The sequence below is a fragment of the Peromyscus eremicus genome, chromosome 2 (genome assembly GCF_949786415.1).
Source record: "Peromyscus eremicus chromosome 2, PerEre_H2_v1, whole genome shotgun sequence".
NCBI classification, from domain to species: domain Eukaryota; kingdom Metazoa; phylum Chordata; class Mammalia; order Rodentia; family Cricetidae; genus Peromyscus; species Peromyscus eremicus.
In genome coordinates, this window is record NC_081417.1 from 126230001 (window position 1) to 126253830 (window position 23830).

The following is a 23830-nucleotide window of genomic DNA, read 5'->3' on the forward strand; positions in this document are numbered from 1 at the left end:
TGGATGGTGGAAGGCCCAGCCCATTGCAGGTGGGGGACCACTCCTGGGCTGGAGGTCCTAGGTTCTATAAAAAAGCAGGCTGGGTAAGCCATGATGAGCAAGCCAGTAAGCAGCCATCCTCCATGGCCTTTGCATCAGCTCTTGCCTTCAATTCCTCCCCTGCTTGAATTCCTCTTCTGACTTCCTTCCATGATGAACAGTGATGTGGACATGTAAGTCAAATAAACCCTTTCCTTCCCAAGTTGCTTTGGCCATGGTGTTTTATCACAGCATAGTAACCCTAAGTAGGATACCTTTGGAGTCAATTCTTCTATACTAGGATATGTTAAGAGTTAAAAGTTATTGAAATAGTTTGCACTCTTAAAACACCAAGTGCCTCCCCAGGTCTGTGTTAAAGGCTCAATTTCCAGGGTAGAGCTATTGGCAGGGGCAAGTGTATGAAGTTTAGAAGGAGGGCACTGCTGGAAGTCCTCAGGTCATTAGGGGTATGGCCTTCTCAGCTCAGGAGGCCATTGTTTTTGCTCTGCCATGATGCACACCCTTCTACAGATGTCCAAGTTAATGAGGCTGCTGATCTTGGGCTGAAACCTCCAGAATTAAGGACCCAAATAAAGCCTGTCTCTTTATATCTTTGTAAGTTAATTGCCTCAGTTATTTTGTTACAGCAATGGAAAGCTAACACAAATATATTGTTAATATTAATGCCAAAGCAGAAAATTTAAAAAAAGACACTATTGTAAAACAAAAGACAATGAATAGTTTCTCTCTAGCACTAATATGTATTTTTCTCTCATTAAAATGACAGTAACTTTTCCTCTTTTATTCACTCTGTGACTCTAGTGAGTATAGCTGTATTCAAAACATACTAGATATTTGATATCCAAGGTATTAAATATAATATGAATATAGCAGCCCTCCTTCTCACTTTTTTATGACCCCTGTAACTATCCTACTGACCTATCTGTGGGGGCTGTGATTCTTTCTTCAGGAGCATATTTTGTGTTTGAGAATTTAAAATAGATGATCTGTTTCAGTTTCAGTCCCTCCAACATTTGATAAAGAGAAGGCAAGCTTTATATTTACATTTCAGTAGGTTACTAGATTTTCTCATTGAGTTTTTGCCTGTTGAAAAGAGTAGCATGCTCCTTAGAGCTGGTACTTCTCATTTTATAGGAACTAATACTTACCAGGTGTCTGGGATCTTGAATGTGATTTCAGGTAAGGATTTTAAGGGCTGAGAATAAATCCTTAAAAATCTGTGAATGGGAGTGTCCCTGAGTAAATCCCTAGGAGAGCTTGTGGGACTCGGGTTTTGTATTTTAAGTCCACAGGTACATTCTAAAAGTGTAGAGCCTGGAGGTTGCATTTAGAGTAAATTATCATGGTGGTTTGTGTCGAGGAGCAGAGGCTAACAGCATTCTGACACTTCTGCTTGATGTACTTACTGCAGGTTTTTTGTTTACTGCACGTGACTAGAATTTCTTGGGTATTGCAGTACATTTAATGTGTGACTCACACTAACAATACATGTGTAAATGAGAATTTTTACAGAGGAAGGAGGAACATAGTTCTTAGTTTTACAATAAAGGGTGGCCATAAAACGAGACTAATTGTGCTGCATGTTCCAAGAGATATGTTTACATTAACTTACTGTTGGCTTCCAGTTGATCAGTTCTATATAAAACTTTCCTTTAATAATTAAATATCTTTCTCCTCAAAGTATTTTTAATTGAAGTAAAATATACATAACATAAAATTTACCACCTTAATCATCTTAAGTGTACAGTTTAATTGTGTATTAAATGCATTTATAATTTTGTGTGACAATCACCGCCATACATTTCCCTAACTCCCTAATTTATCTTTCAAAACTGCAGCATGAAACAGTAACTTTATTCCACTTCTCTGTCAATTCTACTTTGTTTTTGTGATCATGAAAAAAACTTTTATCAATGGAAATTGATATTTGTCTTTTTTTTTTTTCTTTTGGACTGGCTTATTTCACATGGAATACCTTCATGGTTCATGTAATAGAATGTCAGAAGTTTCTTCCTCTTAATGATGAGTAATATTCCATTGTATGCTTATAAAACATTTGGTCTTTCTCCATTGATGGGTACCTTTTAAATATTGTGAATAATGTTGCTATGAACATGGATGTGCAATTATGAGACTTTCAGTTATGCTTTGTATATTTTTATATGTAGAATATCTGTATTCTCTTTTCTTTAGCATTTTTGGAGGATTCAATATAATCATTTTCATAGCAGCTATAACATTTTATATCTTCACCTACTGCAAGGGCCTCATAATGGATGTGAGATCATTTTAATCTTGATTTAAATTTCCCCAATCGTTAATGATGTGGTAAAACTCTTTATGTGTTTATCAATCATGTGTATCTCTTCTGGAGCAATGTCTGTTCAAGTCTTATGAACATTTAAAGTTATTTTTCTTTAATGTGTGTGTGTGTATGAGTGTTTTGCATGTGTGTATGTCTGTGATCTACATGTGTGCAGTGCTGTGGAGGCTAGATGAAGACACTGGAGCCCCTGGGACTTGAGTTACTGAGGGCTGAGCTGCCATTTGGGGGCTGGAAATTGAACCAGGGTTCTCAGGAAGAGAAGCAGGGCTTGTAATCATTGAGCCACCTCTCTAACCCCTTGACCATGTTTAATTGGGTTGTTTGCTTTTAATTGTTCAATTGTAGGAGATTTCTATTTCTCTTTCTAGCAAAAAAATATTTATTTTGCTAATATTGTCTTCAACTCTTTGTATTGACTTTCTTCTTCTGGTATTGTGTTTTGACAAAGATAAAAATTTAAGGTTTTCTAGTTTTTGTTATTGTTGTCACCTTTGTCTTTGGTGTCCCATTCCAAAACCCATTCCAAACCCAATGTTGTGAAGCTTTTGTCTTACATTTTCTTCTGTGAGTTTTAAACTTTTTAGGCTTAGATTTAGTTCTTGGTCATTTTAAGTTGATTTTTATATATTTTTTCCCTTACTGTATGGCATTACACCTTATAAAATTACCCATTTAAGGATTTCCTTCTGAGTTCTCTGTCCTATCTCACTGGTCTATATGCCAGCCTTAAAGGTAGTCTCATGCCATGTAAGCACAGCTATTCTTGTTTTCCAATTTGAATGCCTTTGATGTATTTTTTTCTTGCCTCCTTGCTCTAGAGCTAGGACTTCTAGATGAATAGATAAAAAGAGCATTCTTACTTTGTTCTTGATCTTGGAGGAGAAGCTTGTAATCTTTCACCACTGAGCTCTGTTTATTACTGTTTTTTGTATGTGGATTTTATTACGGTAAGTTAGTTTATTTGTATTCCTAGTTATTTCAGTTTTCATTATGAAAAATTGTTAAATTTTATTATGATTTCAGTTTCAAGTGAGATGATCACATGTTCTTTTATTTTTTTAATGAAATATATCAATCAAATTTCATATATTGAACTATTCTTGCATTACAGGGATCCATCCTATTTTGTTATTGTATTAGTTACTTTTCTCTTTCCATGGTAGAATACACTGAAAAACAAACAAACAAACAACTTATGAGACAAAGGGTTTGTTTTGACTTACAGTTCTAGAGGGGATGTAGTCCACCATGGCAATGAAGGCATCAGTAGGTGCTTGAGGCCAGGCTGAAGGTCAGGAAGCAGAGAGATAGAACAGGAAGTGGAGACGGGCAATACATCATCAAAGCCTATCCCCAGTGATGTACTTCCTCTAGCAAGGATCCATCTCCTAAAGGTTCCACAGCCTTTCCCCAGAGGAGACCTAGTGTTCAAATACATGATCTTACAGAGGACATTTCTCATTCAAACCATAGCATTCACAGTGTACTTATACTTCTAATGTGTTGCTGAATTCTGCTTCTAGTATTTATTGAGATATTTAGCATAAGGATTTTTTTCTGTAGTTTTCATGAGTATTTGAATCTGGGTTTAGGAAAATACATCCTTTATGTATTGAGATACAAAATACCATCTCTTCTTCTACTTATTCTAACAAAGTTGAGAAAGATAGGCATTAATTCTTCAATGTTAAATTGTGACTATATCAGGTCTTTCTTGGGGGATTTTTGACTACTGTGAAGTCTCATTATTAGAAACAGAGTTCCTATTTTTTAAAAAATAGTTTGTCTGTTTTAAATTTGTCAGTTTTATCTAGATAATGTAGCTTATGAACAAGTATATATAACAAATATCTTTATATGCAAAAATGTCTGAAAACTTTGCTGATATTTAGAAAAACAACTTTTGATTATGCATGTCTCTATTGTTCTTATGTTTGTTCTAATATTTAATTTATTTTTTCTCTATGTTTGGGTTTAACTTATTCCTCGTTTTCTGGTTTCTTAAGCTATAAGATTTGAAATCATTTGATTTGAAATCATTTTTTTTTGTAGTTGAACCTTTTTGTCATAACCACTGGCTCACGAATAATGACACTGAGACTTATTATTAATTATAAAAGATCAGCCATAGCTTAGGCTTGTTACTAACTAGCTTTTACAACTTAAATTAACCCATTATTATTAACTTATGTATTTCCATGTGGCTCATGGCTTTCCCTGTCCTCCAGCATGTCTTGCTCCCTCTGCATCTCCTGGTGACCTGCCTTTCTTCTTCCCAGCATCCTCTGTGTCTGGCTGTCCTGCCTGTATATCTCCTGCCTAGCTAATGGCCATTTAGCTTTTTATTAAACCAATAAGAAAGTGCTTTGGCAAAGACACATCTTCACAGTGTACAAAAGATTATTCCATAACAATGTTTATTTTTTCAATTTAAGCATTCATAGTTAGAAATTTCTACCTTAACATTGTTTTCTGTTTCATAAGTTTTGATGTTATTTTTCAATTTATCTCAATGTATTTTCAAACTCCCTCATGATTTCTTCTTTAACTGATTGTGAAAAGATTTTTTTCCATTTTAACTTTTGTTAACTATATCTGTCCTTCTAAGACTTAATTTGTATCCTAATTCATGATCTATTCAGGAAAATATCTTGTGTTTACTTGGAAAGAACATATGCATAGTTGTAGAATGTTACATGGTGGTTGATAGCTTGGTCTTTTCTTTTGCTGTGTTTCTTTTTTTTTAATACATTTTCTTTTTTTTTAATTTTATAATTTGATTTAATTTTACATATCAGCCACGGATTCCCCTGTCCTCCCTCCTCCCCCCGCTCCCCCCAGTCCATCCCCCATTTCTATCTCCTCTAGGATGTGTTTCATTTTTGTTAGGACAAGGCTGTATGTATTCTATAGCTCAGGGTAGTTTAGAACTGAAACTGACCCTGAACTTGTGACCCTTCACCTCAGCCTCCTGAGTGATGAGAAATTAGGAACATGCTACCACACATAGCCAATAGAGTATATTATATATGTATTGGTGAAATTATTAAGGCAACTCCACATAGTTAAGAGGGAGGTTTATTTTGTGGGGTAACTCACAAGCAAAGGGATAGGTAACTGTCTGGCAAAGGTGTAGCGTAGTCTGGCGGTGTTCTCTGGAGAACTTTGCTTGGTCTACCTCCAGCAACCAGGGTCCAGGAACCAAAAGAGCTGGCACATCCGGATCTTGGGTCTTCAGGGTCCTCTCTTGGCCCCACCTTGTAGGCGTGACAGTTACCGAAGTCTCAATGGGGGTTGGAACTTCCAGATCAAAGCTGGAATGGCTACCCACTACATATATATATAATCTCAGGTTTATTGTGTTGTAGGTCTAAGAACTTTTATCTTTTGTCTCATTGTTTTATCAACTACTAAGAGTAGGTTATTTAGGCTGCAATTATTTTGTTGTATGTTCATTTTTCTTCAATTAATATTCTTTGTTTCATATAATTTCATGGTCTCCCATTGTGTGTATAACTGTGAATAACATGTACGCAATGTGTATCAGCCACGCTCACTCCCACACTCTCCTAGCTCCCTACCACCTAGTCCAGTATGTTCCTTTTCTCCCTACAATCTCTCACATTCATAACTGTATGTCTATGATATGCTAATTTCTCTAATAGTTTGGAAAGACATTTTTTAAAAACTGGACATAGCTTTTTGTTTTCAAGACAGGGTTTCTCTGTGTATCCCTGGCTGTCCTGAAACTCACTTTGTAGACCAGACTGGCCTCTAACTCACAGAGATCTGCCTGCCTCTGTCTCCTGAGTGCTGGGATTAAAGATGTGCATCACCACACCAGGCCTTCTTAATTGAGTTGCCCATTTCTTTTAGTATTTTGCACATGTCAGCATCTGGCCCTCTGGCCTCCAGACTTTCTAGTGACTCTTTCTGCTGCAAGGATCTTTAAAAGATGCTTTCAAAATGCTAAGTTGCTTTTCTCATGCTGCTTCAAAGACTTTTTCTTCTAGTTCAGTGAGCTCCTTAGGTGTTTATATTAATGTAATTCACTGCCCCCGTTTTGCTTATCTTCTAGAAGTTGTTGTCTTTGGTAAATGGTCTTTATGTTTCTATTTGCCTCAGTAAACTGCCAGTAACTCTAGTAATCCTTCCTGTTCCAGCTCTTCCATCCTTGTAAGGATCAGGGTTCCTTCTGTTTCTTCTGGTGTTCCTAGTATTATACCTTACATCTTTTTTGTAGTTGCCCCACAATTCTTAGATATTGTTCTTTGCTTTGTCTTTCTTTGATGATTTGAACGTTTTTATTGTTATACTCTTAATGCTTTGAGATTGTTTTTTACCCACCAGTAACTTCACCACAGGCATTCTTTTCAGTCATAATGTTCTGATCTGCAGCATTTCTTTTTGTTCTTTCTCAGAATTTCCGTGTCTGCTAACATGCCTTTATAACATTTCTATTTTTGCATACTGCTTACTTTGTATACTAGATCTCTTTGAATTTTATAGTTTTCAAAATTTGTGGAGTTTTTTTCATTATGGGGATTAAACCCAGGGTCTTGTATGAGCTCGGTAAGTTCTTTACAGTGTCAGCTCAAGGTTTTTTGTTTTTTGTTTTTGTTTTTCTTTTTAGTGTTTGATTCTGTCACTTCAGTGTCCCCGTTTGTGTGACCAAGGTCTCCACAGTGCACTCTTGCTCTTTCACATTAGTTTGCCATGCTCTTGTTGAAAGCCAGTCATGGTGTGCTGAGGAAAGAACTTTGGTAGCTGTCCACTTCAATGTGTTGGTAAGGTCCGAGGAGAGAGCATTCTGTCTTCTGTGAGTGGAGCTAGGCTTTGATGAGCCCATGTGAACTCTACCAGTGTTTCTAGGTCCTATCTCTCCCTAGGACAGGAGGGCTGGATAGCTGAGTATCTCCTTTCTCCCATGGACAAAAAAAGCTGGCACTGTAGTTGAGTATTTCACCTGCTCCTGGTAGAAGCCTGGAGTTGGCTAGAATTGGGACTTACCTTTTACCAGGTCGATTAGGGTTTTTCAAAAATAATCTGCAGATAGAACCCAAGAAAAAGGCCTGTTTCCAAGAGAAGGCCTTGTTATAATGAATAAAATGCTCTGGCATACTTCCAAATGCTTCCTTTCCCCTAGGAGTCAGAGAGAACTTTTTTCCAATGTTCACAGTGAGGATCCTGAGGTAAAACTCAAAACTCTTCCCCCTAAAGCTCCCATAGAGGACTCTGCTTATGTATTTCTGCTCTGTTGTGATTCCTCTTAACTACCTGCCTTTGTCCTGTGAGGTCACCTTCCTGAGGTATACTAGAAGGGTTGCTCATTTTCAGCTTTTAGGCTAGAGTAAATCCTTTCAAGCCCCTTAAATGCCAGAGTATAAGTCCTACAGCAAATTTTAAGACTATGTCTTAAGTGGCATTAAATTATTGTCATTGCTGGCATAAATGGCACCTTCTGAGTATGTAGAATACTTAGTTTCTAGATCTTCCAACTTATTTCCTTAGTTTTTAAATCTCAATTTATCTATTTTTCTACATACCCCTTTGATTTAGTTTGAATGCCAAATGCTGTAAAAATGTAGAAATAATTACTTGAATTATCTTAATTCAGGCTGGATTTGAGCTATTTCAAAATTGGTCATATTTTATTTTATCCTTTACTTTTAGGTTTTTGTCTTAGTTACTCTTCTATTTTTGTGAAGAGATACCGTGACCAAGGCAACTTATAAAAGAAGGCATTTAATTGGAGGCTTACTTGTTATAGTTTCAGAGAGTGAGTCTATGGCTATCATGGAAGGGAGCACACCAGCTGGCAGGGAGACAGGCAGGCACTGGAGCAGTAGCTGAGAGCTCACACGTTGAGATAACAACCAAGGGGCAGAGAGAGAGCCAACGGTAATGGCATGGGCTTTTGAAATCTCAAAGCCCACCTTCAGTCATACACCTGTTTCAATAAGGCCACACCTCCTAATCTTCAAAATATATAAGCCTTTGGAGGGAGGCATTCTCATCCAAACACAGGTTTAATCCTCTCTGAACCAAGACCATTCGTCAGTCAGGTTTTCAGGTCATTGACTTGGTTTCCCCCTACCCCATTCCCCTACTGCTCGCTTTCTGACTCCTAAAGTCATGTTTTTCCATGAGGCTGTAGTTGATTATTTTACTTTACTCATTTAGTTATGTACTCTAAGGTCCATGCCATGAGTCTATCAAAAGTCGTTGTTAATTTCTTGCCTCTTAGCTACTTATCAGATTTGTCAGATGTGAGAAAGAAAAAGCAGCCCCTAAGGCCGGCTCATCTCTCTGGATTTCCTTTTTATATACCAAGTTTCTATTTTACCCAGTTTTAGTGCTTAAGTGTTAGTATTTATTTATTTATTTATTTATTTATTTATTTATTTATTTATTTGTCTACATATTCCAGTTGATTTTAGAAGAAGCCTTGTTCCTGGATATTTATCTTCTAGACTGCCTTGCTCTGCTGTATTTTGAGTCTTGTATGTTTGTTCTTTCTGCTTTAAGAAACTTTATGCCCTTCGCTTCCTGATTCCCAGTTTATATCCTATAACTCTTGCTATATATGGGTACTGAAGACCAGTTTGTGAACTTTCACTGCCTTCCTGACTGGCTTAGGTATTTTTATTACAGTATTTCATGACATTTCCCAATGCTTTCATTGTACTTGTGGATTATAATTACATATTCATTGATGGTTTTATTTTGTTTAATATTTATCTCCTTTGTGGAATTTAAGACTCTTAGGAAAATCCACGTCTTACTGGTTATGAGAACATATTTGTAGTCTTTGTACTTAAAGGACTAAGGCAGAAAGATGACACATTCTAGGCCAACCCAGGGTACACAGTGAAGCCTTGCCTCGAGTAGATGAACAAATAAACAAGAAGATGTAAGATAAGAGCCACATCTGTATTTCTCATTGTAGCTCCCAGCTGTGACCTAAGTGGAGAATTTGGAATTTCTTTATAGATGGAATATATGTATGGAGGGTAGAACGAGACTCCAAGGAAAATAGCACTAGTTAAAGGAAGGAAGCACATAGCCTTTTCAGTGGGTTCTCAGAGGATAGAGATGATTCCTTTTTCTTACTTTTGAAAATTTATAAAAAATATTTTAGAAGGTCTTTTATAATATACATAAATTGTTATCACTCAGATTAATAGATATAACATATTTATAAAAACCTGCACAGTCTACTAAGGGATAAACAAACATGTTGTCTATTCAGTAATTATTTTGGCTTTTGATTTTTAATATTTACTTATTGTATGTGTGGGGCACTTGTTCTTCTGTTATGGCACACATGGAAGTAAGAGCTATATTTACGGTAGTTGCTTCCCTGCTTCCATTATGTGGCTCTCAGGAATCAAACTCAGGTCCTCAGGCATGGCAGCAAATGCCCATACACACTGGTCCAACTTGCAGGGTGTATTTTGGCAAACAAAGAAGGATATAAGAAAAAGGGCCATATTTATTTTCTCATTGGAGTGCCAAGTTATGACATAAATGGAGAATGTAATATTTATTTATAGATGGAATATATGGGTGGAAGGTTGAATTGGGCTTCCATTCATGGAAAACAGCAGAAGTTAAAGGAATGAAGGAAGCAATTATGCTTTTGTAATGAGTTCTCAGAAGTAGATTAGAGTAACTCATTGTTATTGACTTTTTGACTTAAGGAGATTTTTCCTTCAAACTTTCAGATGATACAGCAGTGTTCGAGTTGATACAGCTAGTTCCACCAGGTATTGTATTACATATTGATGAGGCAACTCATCTCAATGAAATATTTCTAAATATCTCTTCTCCCCTCTATCTACCAAATAGCAGCAATGCTTATTTTTTAAACCAGTGATTCACTATATATGCCAAAACAACAAACACAGATAAGTTTATATGAATGCCAATTTAATGCATTGTTCCAAAGTTAAACATGTTAAAATAATTGAAAGTGGAAGATATCATCTTTATAATTTTAGAATATTTTTGACAGTAATATAAATTGAATTTTCAATTTTTGAGATTTTAAAAATAAAATTACACATAATTGTTAAACAGGATTTTTGTTTTGTTTTTTGTGTGTTGACAATTATTGGGAATGAAGAGGGTGGTAGCCTTACTTACTTACAAGGTAAACATGAGTTCCTGAGGAGAGAGGTTACCTATTAAAATATAGACTAGTGTTAGTATTGTTACTGATTTCTAGGACTATCAAAGAAATCTTAGTTAAATCTTCATTTTATGCAGCAGATATCTCTATTTTATTAAATACAAGTAATCTCAGAATTTTCAGTTATTGCCCACATACTTAATTCACTAGCCACAAAGTCTACAAAGGGTCTCAATTATTCTTAATGTCCAGTCTTACACCACATGAGGGAAAACAGAAAAGATAGAAGACAGAAGTTGCTAGAGATAGTAATAAGCTTTGGGTATATAAATTTAATGCAACTTTGTATTTTTAAAGAATTCCTTTTTCTAAGAGTTCATTGGTTCTCACTGAGTGTACATGAACACTACTGTTCTCCAAGGTGTGAGGCAGAGGTTTACTAATATATACCATATTCCTGAATTTGAAAAAAAAGTTAAAGTATTTAATATATCCTTATTTTAATTTTCCTTTTATAGAAGATAAGCATTGCCTTCAAGCAGGTATACAATAAGGCATCAGGCAATATATATATATTATACTTGATGATTTTGTTTCTAAATAGAATGTTTTGTTATAATTTGAATCATAGGATATCTTTCTTATAGTGGGAGAAACACTGTCTACCTATGATGAAAATACACGAGATTTCATGTTCCCGGGTCCAAACCAAGTTTCTGGACACCATGATTCAAACCGCCAGGTTACCATGAGGAGGATTTCTGGACTAAGAGTAAGTAATTGCAGTTTTCAGGTCAGCTCTTGATGCAGGGTCATGGGTAAGAACCAGCATGCAGGCTTCTGTGCATTGAATGTGTAGAACTAACTAAAAAAAAAAAACTTAATTTGTTTTCAAACTTGTTTCATATAATTGGGTTATTTTAATTATCCTGAACATAATGAAAACAATTTAGCAAAAATTAAGGCATTTATTGTCGAAACTAACACAGATCATATTGGCTGGCCTTCTTCACAACTTGCAAGTTGTTTCTCCTCTGCACTGCCCATCCTCATCCCTCCGTGTCTGTCACCTTTCTTGTTTCTGTCTCGGGAAAGTTTAACAAACATTTGAGCAATAACCAGTCTCAACATTTAGGGAAACCAACATTTAAAACATGACTTTTTAGACATATATGATTTGCTGAAAAATATGAAGAAATATTAAATATTTATAAATTGAGAATTTTTGTATGCTGCTGTGTCATAAGCTGAAACAATCAAAACTCAAAATTATTTAATAAAGACCGATGTTTTTCTAGCATATTATCTTCTAGGTGTATGTCTTTCAACATATACTCACTGGGATACCAAGAGCCCTCTTACATTGCTTTTACTCCTGGTGCTAGAAATTGAGACCCTGGGCCTTCTGCATGTTAGTCATCAGTTTACCACTGAGCCACAGCACAGCAGGCTAAGATGGTTTCTTATAGTGCTATAACAGTGTAACAAATAGAAATGACTGAAACTTATCACAGTTTGGATAAAGCTTGGATAGATAGATTATAAAATGTTCATTGATTGCACACCTAAGTTTAATGCTGCATTAAGAGAACCTTTCTTTCTGAGTGGTAATAATTGTGTGACAAATAAACATTAGGCCCAATACTGCCTCCACACAAAGCTCTCCCATCCTTTCCTGTAACTCCTCTGATTTGAAAATATCTTTATTCCTGAAAATCAGCTTGCTACCCAGAAGAACTCAGAGATGCCCACTTTGTTTCAAAAGCAGAGAAGTAAAAGTTGTTTAACTTGAAATTATTTGGACAAACAGTTTTTAAACGAATTTTATGGAATCCTAATATAAATAAATAAAGAGGGTGGTATATGAGCTAATATAATGAATTAAATAGATTTTCCTGTATGTCTAGGTTTATGATAAGCTATGTCCAAAGAAATAGCAAGTTCAGTTTACTGAAAGTGTAAAAGTTGACTCTGTAACAAATGAAAACCTTTCTTTTCTGGATTTTTTTTATGTTGTTAGCTTTTATACTATCATTGTCTTCAAAGAGTATTTTAAGAGTCGTGTGGAAGCTCATAAAGAAAAAATATCATATTTAGTTTATCTTCTCTTTAAGGTAATTTAACTTGCTTTGTCATATAAAGACAGCAATCGAAAGTCAACTGTGTGGACTGTTCACAGGAATTTTCTTTCATCACTTAACTTGAGTTTCTTTTGCATATATTCAGAAGGTGTTTTATAACTGAGGCAAAGATATATAAAAATCAGGACTTCCAATAACAGCCGTGTGAAGAGTTTGGCAGATCTTCTCTGTGTACCAAGCACGTTTGAAACTGGACAAAGTTACCATAGTTAACATTGGGCAGTGAATACAGACTAACAAGTACAGCAAGCAGATTGTGGGAGTCCAGCTCCCACCTTTTGAAGGGTTCTTAGGAGGAAGAAGGAGGGATAAGAAAATATTAGATAGGAGCAGAGACCTAATCAACGAGAACAAGGACAAACACAGGACAGCTTCGGGAGGGCCAGGATTAATACCCAATCGCCTCAAGGCTTTATTCAAAAGGCTTTTTATAATAATGCCAAGGGGAGGGGCAAAAGACCTCCCCCTTGCATGATCAAAGCATACTGTACAGCCAAATGTAGACCCTTCCAAACACCTGGTAACCACACCTATGGTCAAATCATCCCATTATGCAGCCCTGCTGTGTAAAGCAGGCTCAGATTCTCTGACCCTGAGTAAGTTCTCACTAGGAATCCTCTGTGGGTCTTCATAGCAGATGAAATTTTTATGCTTGAAAATTGGCTCAACTTTTAGGTAATATAGCAGGAATTTGGGGCTCCTTTGCCTGGGATGCCCCCATGCCCTACTTCTCAGTGATAACTGTATCTTTACAGCTGAGACTGGGCACAAAGAGCAGCAGCTTTGGGGCCAAGGGTTTGAGAAGTGGGGTGAATAGTTTGGCTCTGCCAGCTGAACACAGTGGATCCTCTTGGTAGCAGATGAAGAAACCTTACAACTGTGCAAGGCCTATTGGGGTCAATGGCACACCTTCTAGAAGGTTGACAGAAAGATCCAGAAACAAAGGGACAAGAAAAAGGCTGGGAGAAGCTCTCTCTCTTTCCTGTCTCACCTTGAAAGACAATGAGAGATTAAAAGAAGTACAGGGAAACTAGTGGTAGCTATGAATTTATTTCTTCACCTATCACTGAAGGTCAGCAGAGGGGGAACCCAGTGTGGCTTCTATGAGAAATTGAATAATAGAAAAGACATGGAACAGAAAGTAAACTGAACATCAACATTAGGGTATAAATCCAGCCATATCAATTATTCTGTTTACATATAAGTGAAAATAAGTGCTCTAGTCAGTGGTTTGTGGTCCTGGCAGGCAACAATGACTTGTCTTAAGAATTCTTGTGATTCTGAGCTACCTTCTGTGAGTTCCACTACTGTGACAAGGATTCAAACCATTATCTGGAATCAAATCATGACACTTTTGTGGATTTGCTTAGTAAGCTTGGACAAAGCACAGAGACCTGTAGCTAGCTAGGGTTCATGAGTGGATAGATTTGACATTGAGATGATCATATGTTTTAACTGTGGCTGCCTTGGTGGTGGTGGTGGGTATTTTCTCTGTAGACTCTGAGCTCCACAACATTCTTATCTTTGAATTGTAGTCTTACTCAGTATCTTATGAAGTAGTATTTAACAGATGCTTGTTGACTGAACTCAGTGAATGAATTACTTCTTGACATAGGCTCAGTGGAGAAACTCACTTTTAAGATGGTGTGATTTTGTCAGTTTGGCTAGGCTCTAGTACCCATGCAACAATCTGGATGTTACTGTGAAGCAATTTGATGATGTGATGAAGATTTATAAACAATTGACTTCACAAGAAGATTACTACTTGACAGTGCAAGTGGCCTTCATCTCTTCAAGTTGGAGATTGCAACAGCAAATACTGAGGTTTTCTGAGGAAGGAAGAATTCTGTTTTATGGAAGCAATAGAAATCCTACCTATTTCTAATATTCCAGCCTACCCCATAGGCTTTCATGCTCAAAACAATGTGTCAATTTATTCCTTCATTTCCAATTTATTGTCATTTCCCACAGTTGTGTGAATTAATTCTCTAAGACAAATCTATGTATATGAATAATCCTATTACATACTAGACTCAAAAGGCTGGTAAAAATACTATCTTAACTACTGGGAACTCACAGTGAGATAAGCAATACTCAGGGAAGTTTAAAGTGGAATGCCACAGGCCAGCTGGCGATAGTAGACAGTTTTGTACTTCTTGACGTTCTGATTGGAGTTGGACTATATGTACAGTGGTGGCTATGGTGTATATTTAGTTATGTAACAGGCCGTACTTTCTACATTTCTGGGAGTATATAGGATGGATTGCCTAATGACAATTTTCTCAGTCCAAATCCTCATCATTAAATGACACATTGGCTATATTTACAGAAATTCTTTGATACTCCTCTCTGTCTGGATTTTGGGATTGTTAGGCACCAGTGGTTCTGCCACTTTGCCCACATTTTTATGGGAATGTGTGCATAGACTGCCCTGTGCTTGCTGCACATGTGTACAGTGGGTGTTGTCATATAGATAGCTTGTCTCTCTAGTTCTTATGTCTTCTGACTCTGAAGAACTATTCTAGAAGCAATACTGATGTATAACCAAAGAACCTTACCTATGTGAGGATTCTTACATGCCAACACTGGATTTTAAACTGAGTTTGTAAAGTTGTAAAAGGTCAAGACTTCTTGCTTCCTTTTTTGGGGGGAAGGAGCATGAGTGTATTTTGCATGTAAGAAGAGTGCAATTTATAGTCAAAAGGAAAACTGCACATACATATTTCATAATCCTCCATTGAAAAAATAGCCTAGCTTTGAGTCTTTGAATGTGACCCACACTTACCAAGTTTTAGAGAAATATATTATGTATGGTAGATCTCTAACAAGTGGGTGTAGTAGATATCATTGATATTGATTCTTAGGCAACTCAGATTTACCCTTTATAATGGATATGTTTTAAATTCTAAACTTAGTTGTTCACAGACAGGGTTTACAGAGGGCTTGGTCAGTGTCTGACTTCTATTGCATTAGGGAAAAGCTACCCAAGGGCTAGCTGACATGGTTAACAGTTGGTGTATGTATAATGTGGGCTTCCAGATGTTTCCTTGGATGCTTTGTAATTGTCCCTTTGAACTGTCTCCTTTTCTCCATTTATCTCAAAATGGTTCAAGTTGATTATTGAAATGTTGGTAGAGATAGAACCCAGATTAATATCTACATCTGAATATAAAGTATATTATAAGAAAAAGGCTATAGAAAAATTTCAGAGACCTCCTCTGTCTGAAGGTTGCACAATTGAGAGTTTTGCTATTTTTACAATGAGGCATCCAAACTATTCCATTAAAAAATTAATAGAGTAGAAGGGTGTAGGATGAACTTGAGGGATGAAATGGAAGAGGAAAGTAATAGAATTTTATTTTAATTAAAATGTATTAAAATATAATAAGATAAAAATTTAATAGACAATTAAATATTATATATATTTGTAATAGACAATGGTTATTGATGTATGTAGAATTTCTGGAATGGCTAAATAGAGCTAATAATTATGTCTTGATTATGTGGTTAAATGTCTAAAATTGTAACTGTAAAGAATGTTAAAATCAATTAAATACATTCACATATTTCTGACTAATATGTTATAATTTAAAATCTTCAAACACTTTGACAGAGAGACACTTGAAAATGAAAACAATTTAAAATTATTCCATAAAAGTAATATAATTGTTCCAGACCAAATTATTGGTAATGAAACTGCTAATTAGTAATATTTATCATTACTATGTTCTTCATAATAATAAAAAGATGAAACTAAGAAATGAAGTGCTCAGTCTTGAAAAGTATTTGTGATTTTTACATCCTATTCTCACCAGTAACTGTATCTTTTTAATATGTAAAAATACCATTTTTTAATCTTGCAGGGAATTGCTCCAAAGCTGGAATTTTCTACAACTTCAGTGATCACGGAATGTCTGATAAGCTCAAGGAAGTGCCGCACTCAGGTTAAAATAGTTAAACTGTTTAATGATCATGTGGTTCATGTGGATGGATGTGTGGCAGGCGTTATCCCTGTTTTGGCTGCATTTCCTCTCACCATCCCCTCAGTCTCTGGCTTAAGTAAAGCAGCTAGCAAAGTTTGATGCATCATAGGAAACAGGAGAATACCAAGCTTAGCCCCATGGCAGGAGGCACTGTGATATATTTGCTTGGATATTTACTTATTTTACATTATGAAATTTTTAATACAAGCAACAGTCAAACTGCCCAAAAGAGGTTGAGATCAGGAGTTGCCAGAGAAAACTCAGCTGGAGACTTCCATATATTTTACAGAAGTTTCAGGTGACTGCAGAGAGGTCAAGGATACCTTTAAGTGAATGTGGCTGAGTTCTCAGACTGGAGACTTGATGTTTATTGCGTGTGACTTCTTGAATGTGGCGAATTCCTAGAGGACTGCTGCTCAGTGCAGTGACCATACTTGTCCTGTCAGATCAATCAAGTTTGGGTATTCCAGCCTAAATAACTCACATTTGTGAAAGTTTCTTTTAGTAAGCTTCTGCACCTATTGTTTCTTGTATTCTAATTCTTACCGGGCCACAGGGCAGTCTTCTGATGGACAAGTGACCTTGCCCATAGTTATCTCATCAATGCTGGCATCACCCATGTGCAGATCCATAATGGCCATGTTCTAATAAATGGCTGGTAACATATAAAGCCCAGAGGATTCAATAGGGGCAGGAGAGGCCCAGGAGTGGAAAGAGTGGAAGAGTAACTTGCTGTATTACAGTTTTAAAGCTAATTTTCTGAAGATAATAGCTGTGATCTAAGCTAAGAAAGGTGCAGAGTTTCCAGAGTACTGGAGGAAGTGTTATTTTGTTAGCCAGATATTTGGGATTCCAAAGCCAGTCTGTACCTAATTAGTATTTAGACACAGATGTTGGAAGTCTGGCTAGCCTGGCTTACCATGTGTGGGGAACCTTACTGACTGGTTTCTGAGATACTCAATGTGCACATTTATAAACTGTTAAAAATACTTTGCCCAGTATTCAGTTTTTCTCTCTGGAACATGCTTAATGAATGATAGAAAAATCCTTTTTATTTTTAATTCACATAGAAAAGCCTAAACATTTCAAGTGTACATCTCAATATAAGAACCTTGTAAATGTAAGGCCCTCCCCTCAGTTACAGTTATTGCACTTTATGCACTTAGGACCTAATATTTTCTGAAAAATATTATTCTTTTCCTTTTCCTTGTTTGGAGTTGTCATTTGATCTTTACTAAACAGAGATGTAAGAGAGTAAGTTTTTATATTAGAAAGCATTTAAAACGGTGCTTTAGGGCCTGGGCTCAAATCCCTGCCAAGGCTGAGAGGGTATGGGGGAAGAGAGAGGAGGGGAGGAGAGAGGAGAGAGAAAAGTAAAGAAGAAAGCATGAGAGAAGAATGGAAGGGAGGAAGGCAAAGGAGGAGGGAAGTACTGTTTTCAGATTATTTATGCTTTATGTTTGTCAGCAATTTAGTGAATTGAAGAATCAAGGGTATTGAAGTGGATTTCCAGAGGAAAAATCATTTTCATTTCTAATAATTCTTTTTACCCGTTTCAAAGTAGAATCTATTGTTATATAATGAAATATTGACAGACTTTTCGGTATGTTGTTAAACATTGTTAAGTTGTAGTATCCCTTAGGTTTTGCTGTATAACAATTCCCGCTAACAGTGGTTTAAAGTTGCAAGTGCTTCTCAGTTCTGGGGGCTAAAGGATGATTCCTCCGTACTAGACTGGCTGGATAAACCTGAAGGAGCTCAGGTATTTTTGCTCAAACCTGGCATTTTGCAGTTGTGTTTGAAGAGGGTGAAGATCATAAGACTCGTCATCTAGCAGGCTAATAATTGTGGCTTCTTGCTTTAGGAAGATTCTCAGGAAGAGTCAACCACCTTTTTAAAAACCTGGCCTTGTGACAGTGTCCTATTGATCAAAGGAAGTTGCACAGTCAAGCCAGCTTCATCCTGGAGCTGAAACCACCATGGTGTAGATGTAGGAAAGGAAATTATGGCAGTCATTTTGGCAAGAGTACATACAGCTAATATTTTGAGTTTTAGTAGGCAAAACTAGGGGGGCACTAAGGAATGGACATGTTTGGACACCATGCATCTGTAATGGATGCTACGAAATTTGTAACTTAATATGCATCATTATAAAAACTTTACTAAGGAAAGAAGATTTGGTATAATCAGAGGTGGGTATGTAAAAAGAAACTTAAGCATCACTTTATGAGTTTAGCTGTGGCAGGAAAACAAGGACAAGGAGCTAGAAGTCTAGGGACTAGACTGATGTGATAGGAGTGTTAATAGACATGGAGTAGAATAAATAGGTTGAGGAAAGGAGATTTTTTTTTTTTTTTTTTTTTTTTTTTTTTTTTTGTGTATGAGCATGAAATCCTGTAGCTGAAGTGGATCTGTATAGAGGGGAAGTTCAAGACATGGTTGACAGAGGTAATTAAAGCTGAGCTAAAGGGACTGATTCCAGGAGGCAGATGTACATCTTGAGTGGTTTAGGAAACCTCAGAGACCTTTGTGGTTCTAGAATGTCTTCATCTGAGAGTCATTGTGATGCCATAGAGGTGGATGAGGGGAGAGGAGAGCTCTGATACACCCACTGGTGTCACTGGACTAGCGGGGAGAGGGTCCTGGAACATGCCTTGAAGGACAGGAGAAAGAAGATGACCTGATGGATTGGCCTGTATGGAACCTAGAGACTATTCTCATTAGAAATATGCTTATTTTTTCCTTTATATCACTGAATTGAAAAATACCTGGCTCTTATTTTGATTCGTATGTATACTTTAAGCATTTAGTCCTTGCACTAAGGGGTGGAGAGAGTGGAGAAGAAATTTGGGTTGGTAGTTTTCCAAGGGATTGAAATGAGGAAGACAAAGATTGTTAGCTGTTTTTTTTTTTTCCTAGCCATATGACTCTAGAAAAGAAACATATTATTAACATCCAATCTAACTGTTAAGGCATTTGTAAGGCAGAGTGTAGCAGAATGAAGGATTACCTGAATAGCAGCAAGTTGGAGCCATCTGAATTGTTTTTATTTTTATTATATATATATATATATATTTTTTTTTTGGTTTTTCGAGACAGGGTTTCTCTATGTAGCTTTGCGCCTTTCCTGGGACTCACTTGGTAGCCCAGGCTGGCCTCGAACTCACAGAGATCCGCCTAGCTCTGCCTCCCGAGTGCTGGGATTAAAGGCGTGCGCCACCACCGCCCGGCATTTTTATTATATTTTATTTTAGACAAGGCCTCACTTAGGGTGCCCAGCCTGACCAAAAACTCTGGGGCTCCAGAAGCCTTCTTGCCTCAGGCTCCCATGTAGCTAGATATGTAGTTATATGTCACTGAGCCCAGCTCAGATTTATTTTTAAAAATTCTAGGCTGATATCATATTTATAAGAAGATGGAAGTACTAGTTATTAAAGTTTATAATCTATCTTTTATGCATCTTTAGTTTTATAAAAAAAATACAGGGCCAGAAGTAACATGGTATTTTTGTCTGTCACTGAATTGTCAAATTATGACATGGATCTTATTCTCCTATATATCTTATGTAATTCAAGTAAAACACTTCAGTAAAATATCTAGTGCTTTAGAGTCTGTTTTGTACATATGCTATATATAATTATAACATGAATAAGCCTTATTTTGGTAGTTTTCTTCATGATTTCACAACTAGCTAGACAAGTGTATTTTTAGACAAAGGTCTTTTGTTGCCTAGGCTCAAATTGCTTCAGCAGCCTACGCAGGATCACAGACATGTGTGACCACACCATATTAGACATGGGCTCTTTAAAATTATGTGTAGTTCTTTTAAACTTTGTAGCCCATTACTTGAGTATGTAAACATAAGCAATAAATATTGTTTGCATTATTTTTACTTTACTGAAAATGTTTTTGACTTATTTTGAAAATAAGTTTATTTCTTGGAATTTTATTAGTGATTAAGCATTGGCTTTTAATTTTCATTAAGCCCATGTTAGACTTAAGGAAGTTTGATACAATAAACCTTATTAACTAGGAGAATATGGATTTGATTTCTCCCATGTCAGTGTGGATGATGATAGATCCAGGTGGCTTTGATAACCCTTGAGTTACTCTTAAAAGTTCTTTCCTCTCTGTAGAGTTTTAAAAAGTGCCTTCTGCCCACATGAACATTTATTTTCGTTTATGTTTAGGATAAATTTACTTACCATTCAGCTCCAGTTGAAAAATCTCACGGCAGACCGCAATGCAGATCATCAAGATCACAGAAGAAAAAGTCCAAGTCACCCGAGAGGAATAAATACTGCGTAAACACCAAGAACTACGAACAGCCTACGATATCTTCAAAGTCGCACTCTCCTTCTCCCTACACAAAGAGACGGATGTGTGAGCTCTCCGAAGACACCAGGCGGCGGCTGGCCCATTTAAATCTGGGACCCTATGAATTTAAAAAGGAAACAGATAAGCCTCCATTTGTGATTAGACATGTATGTGCTCATAAGAATTTCCATTTGAAACTTGTCAAATCTATTCTGGCACTAAAATATTATGCTGAAATGGATTTCAATAAACAGCTCATATGAATAGTTTTCTTTTTTGAACTCTTAGCCAGCAGCTAAAAGGAGAAAATTAACTTAAAACCAAAGAACATGCTTTTTGTTCTGCCTTTATGCCTTTAATACTGACAGAGATCAAACTCCATTATGATGCCATATCGAGACTTCAAAGTACCCATTCCCTCTCACCTCACACAGTGGGCAGTGCTATAACTCTACAATTGAACTTGGCTGTAATTGACATTGATATTAAAATGCCAAAGTAGGATTTTAAAAGAGAAAACAAAGTTTCCTATAAAAAGGAACCCATTCCAGACTTTTGAAAAATGATAGTGGAAGTAGATGTCCTTTGAGAAGGAGTCCTTTGGGAAAGTGTTAGATCCTGAATCTTTGAAGCCAGCCCTTATTTGATAGGCATGCATAGGAGGGCCTTTGGATTAAGGTTAGCATAGCTCTAATCTTTCTATGCACAGCCTCATGTTATGATGGAAGTTAGAGCTTTGTGTCCATGACAGATTGACTTTGGTTAAACTGGAGTGCCTGCAGTCAGAACACTCCATCATGACCTGCCTCAGTTTCTTGAAGTTTTATAAAGTACCTGTACCTTAAAAGCCACTCTGCCAAAATATTCCTTATTAGCAGAAACACTTTGTATTTGCATATATACTAATAATAAATTTCTATGTTTCAATGCTTGTAGAAGCAAATGTTTACTTTTTCTGAATTCTAAAGCACCCATCTATTTTGGAACTATTATTTGGAATACACTCATTTGGAAGTCAAATAATTTTTTTGGATATAACCACATACTCCAAAAGTTCTGAGTTTTCTCTCTGACATCCTTTAAAAACAATTAAGTTATGAAACATTTCATGCCATTTTTATGTTTTGCCTGTAAATTAATCTTTTATTCTTTCAAACTAAATTAGTGATTTTTAAATTAAAAACTAACTATAAATTTTTTATTTATAAAATTATAGTGTAATAGATATTTCCATATGGTAACATTTATTAATGATATTCTTGTTTATCTAATTTGATCACAAGTTTGGTCCTGTTGAACATTGTTCAGAGAACAGTTTGCTTATATTGCTAATGGAAATTTGAGAATGCCTTTAATACCATCCATAATTACAAATTAAATGGAAAAAGAAAGGATATATTGTTTTCTAATTTAAAGGAAATATCAGTTGCTTCTTACTTAAAATGCTTGTATATAGCAGTCACAGATTGTCTGTAGCTCTTCATCTAAAAGTATGATCAGAACCTTGGGAAATTTTTGCCATCCATGTTGCCATGTTAACTAGTGTTGTGATTATCCAGATCTTGGTTATGTGACCATGCTGTTGAGATATCAAGGGCTGAGTGAGGTGGTACACACCAGTCCCAGTACTGGAGAGGCAGAGGAAAGTGGATCTCTGTGAGTATAAAGCTAGCCAGGTCTACATAGCAAGTTCCAAGACAGCCAAGGATATATAGTAAGACCCTTTGTCAAAACAACAACAACAACAAACAAAAACAAAAACCATAATTTTTATTTAAGAGGTTTCCCTCTCAGCTTTTCAGTGAATAGAAGTGCATACTTCAAAGTACATGTAAAAAATGTCTATATTATTGAGTAGGCATTGGATTTACAGGGCATTTAGGGACAAACAACCATTCATGGTTTCAGAAGTACTTGGTAAACTTGTAGCAAAAGAAGTTTAGTCTAATGCAGACATGCAAAAACCTTAAGAAAGGAGCAGTACCTGGTCTGAAAGACAATCCTAATAAGTGGCTTTCAGAAATCAGTTAATAAACTTGAACTGTATTGGTGCAATTGTCCTAGATGAGTCAAACAGCCATTTTTTCACTTAGGACTATAAGGAATGTTTTCTCTTTTGTGGTTTTGCTCACACACACACACACACACACACACACACACACACACACACGGGGGGGGGGGGAGAGAGAGAGAGAGAGAGAGAGAGAGAGAGAGAGAGAGAGAGAGAGAGAGAGAGAGAGAGAGAGAGAGGAGAGAGAGAGGAGCGGCGAGATAGTTACCATTTCAACAGTTTTAAAGTATACAATTCAGTGGTGCAAAGGGGATTTACATGTGATACATTAAGAACTTCCCCATTGGGAACCATGTGCTCATGAAGTGCTCCCCGTTCTACCTGTCCCACTGAAACTCCTAATCTTTTTGTCTCTATGAGGTTGCCTGTTCTGCCTTTTCATGTAAATAGAGTCAAACAACTTATCTTAGCACAACTCACTGATGTTGCATGTGTTTGCGCCTGAATTTTATTACTGAGTAATATTACATAGTATGGCTATCTGTCTCTTTTTGTTTATATATCATGTCCGTTGATAGATGTTTGTGTTGCTTACACTCTTGACTACTATAAACAATGCTTTAATGAGCAGCATGTGTACAAGTGTTTGAATAAACATTTGTTTTCAATGCTTTTGGGTAAAGACCTAGGAGTAGACCTGCTTTATCATGTGGCAATTGTGTATTTAACACAAAGACTTGCCAAAGTGTTCCTCAGAGTGGCTGCATAGTTTGCACTCCTGTCAGCTATGCAAGAGGGTTGCAGTTTCCCTACATTTTCACAAGCACCTAAGCACTCCCCTCTCTCTTTGTGGTAGTGAGGGTTAAAGCCAGGGCCTCT

At 36.5% G+C, this 23830-nt stretch overlaps 1 protein-coding gene across 3 annotated transcripts in view; it reads left to right on the plus strand.

The window, feature by feature from the left end:
- The window catches only part of Spata6 (spermatogenesis associated 6), a 101087-nt gene that overhangs the window by 32233 nt on the left and 45024 nt on the right, over positions 1-23830 (plus strand). Inside the window, exons 4-7 of one of the 3 annotated variants that reach the window (XM_059254719.1) lie at positions 10093-10134; positions 11147-11271; positions 16504-16584; positions 20814-21107. In XM_059254719.1, coding sequence (XP_059110702.1) covers positions 10093-10134; positions 11147-11271; positions 16504-16584; positions 20814-21107 — 542 coding nt within the window. Of the gene's footprint in view, positions 1-10092; positions 10135-11130; positions 11272-16503; positions 16585-19186; positions 19319-20813; positions 21108-23830 lie in introns of those variants that run through there. The other 2 variants (XM_059254720.1, XM_059254721.1) reach the window with 2 other exon arrangements.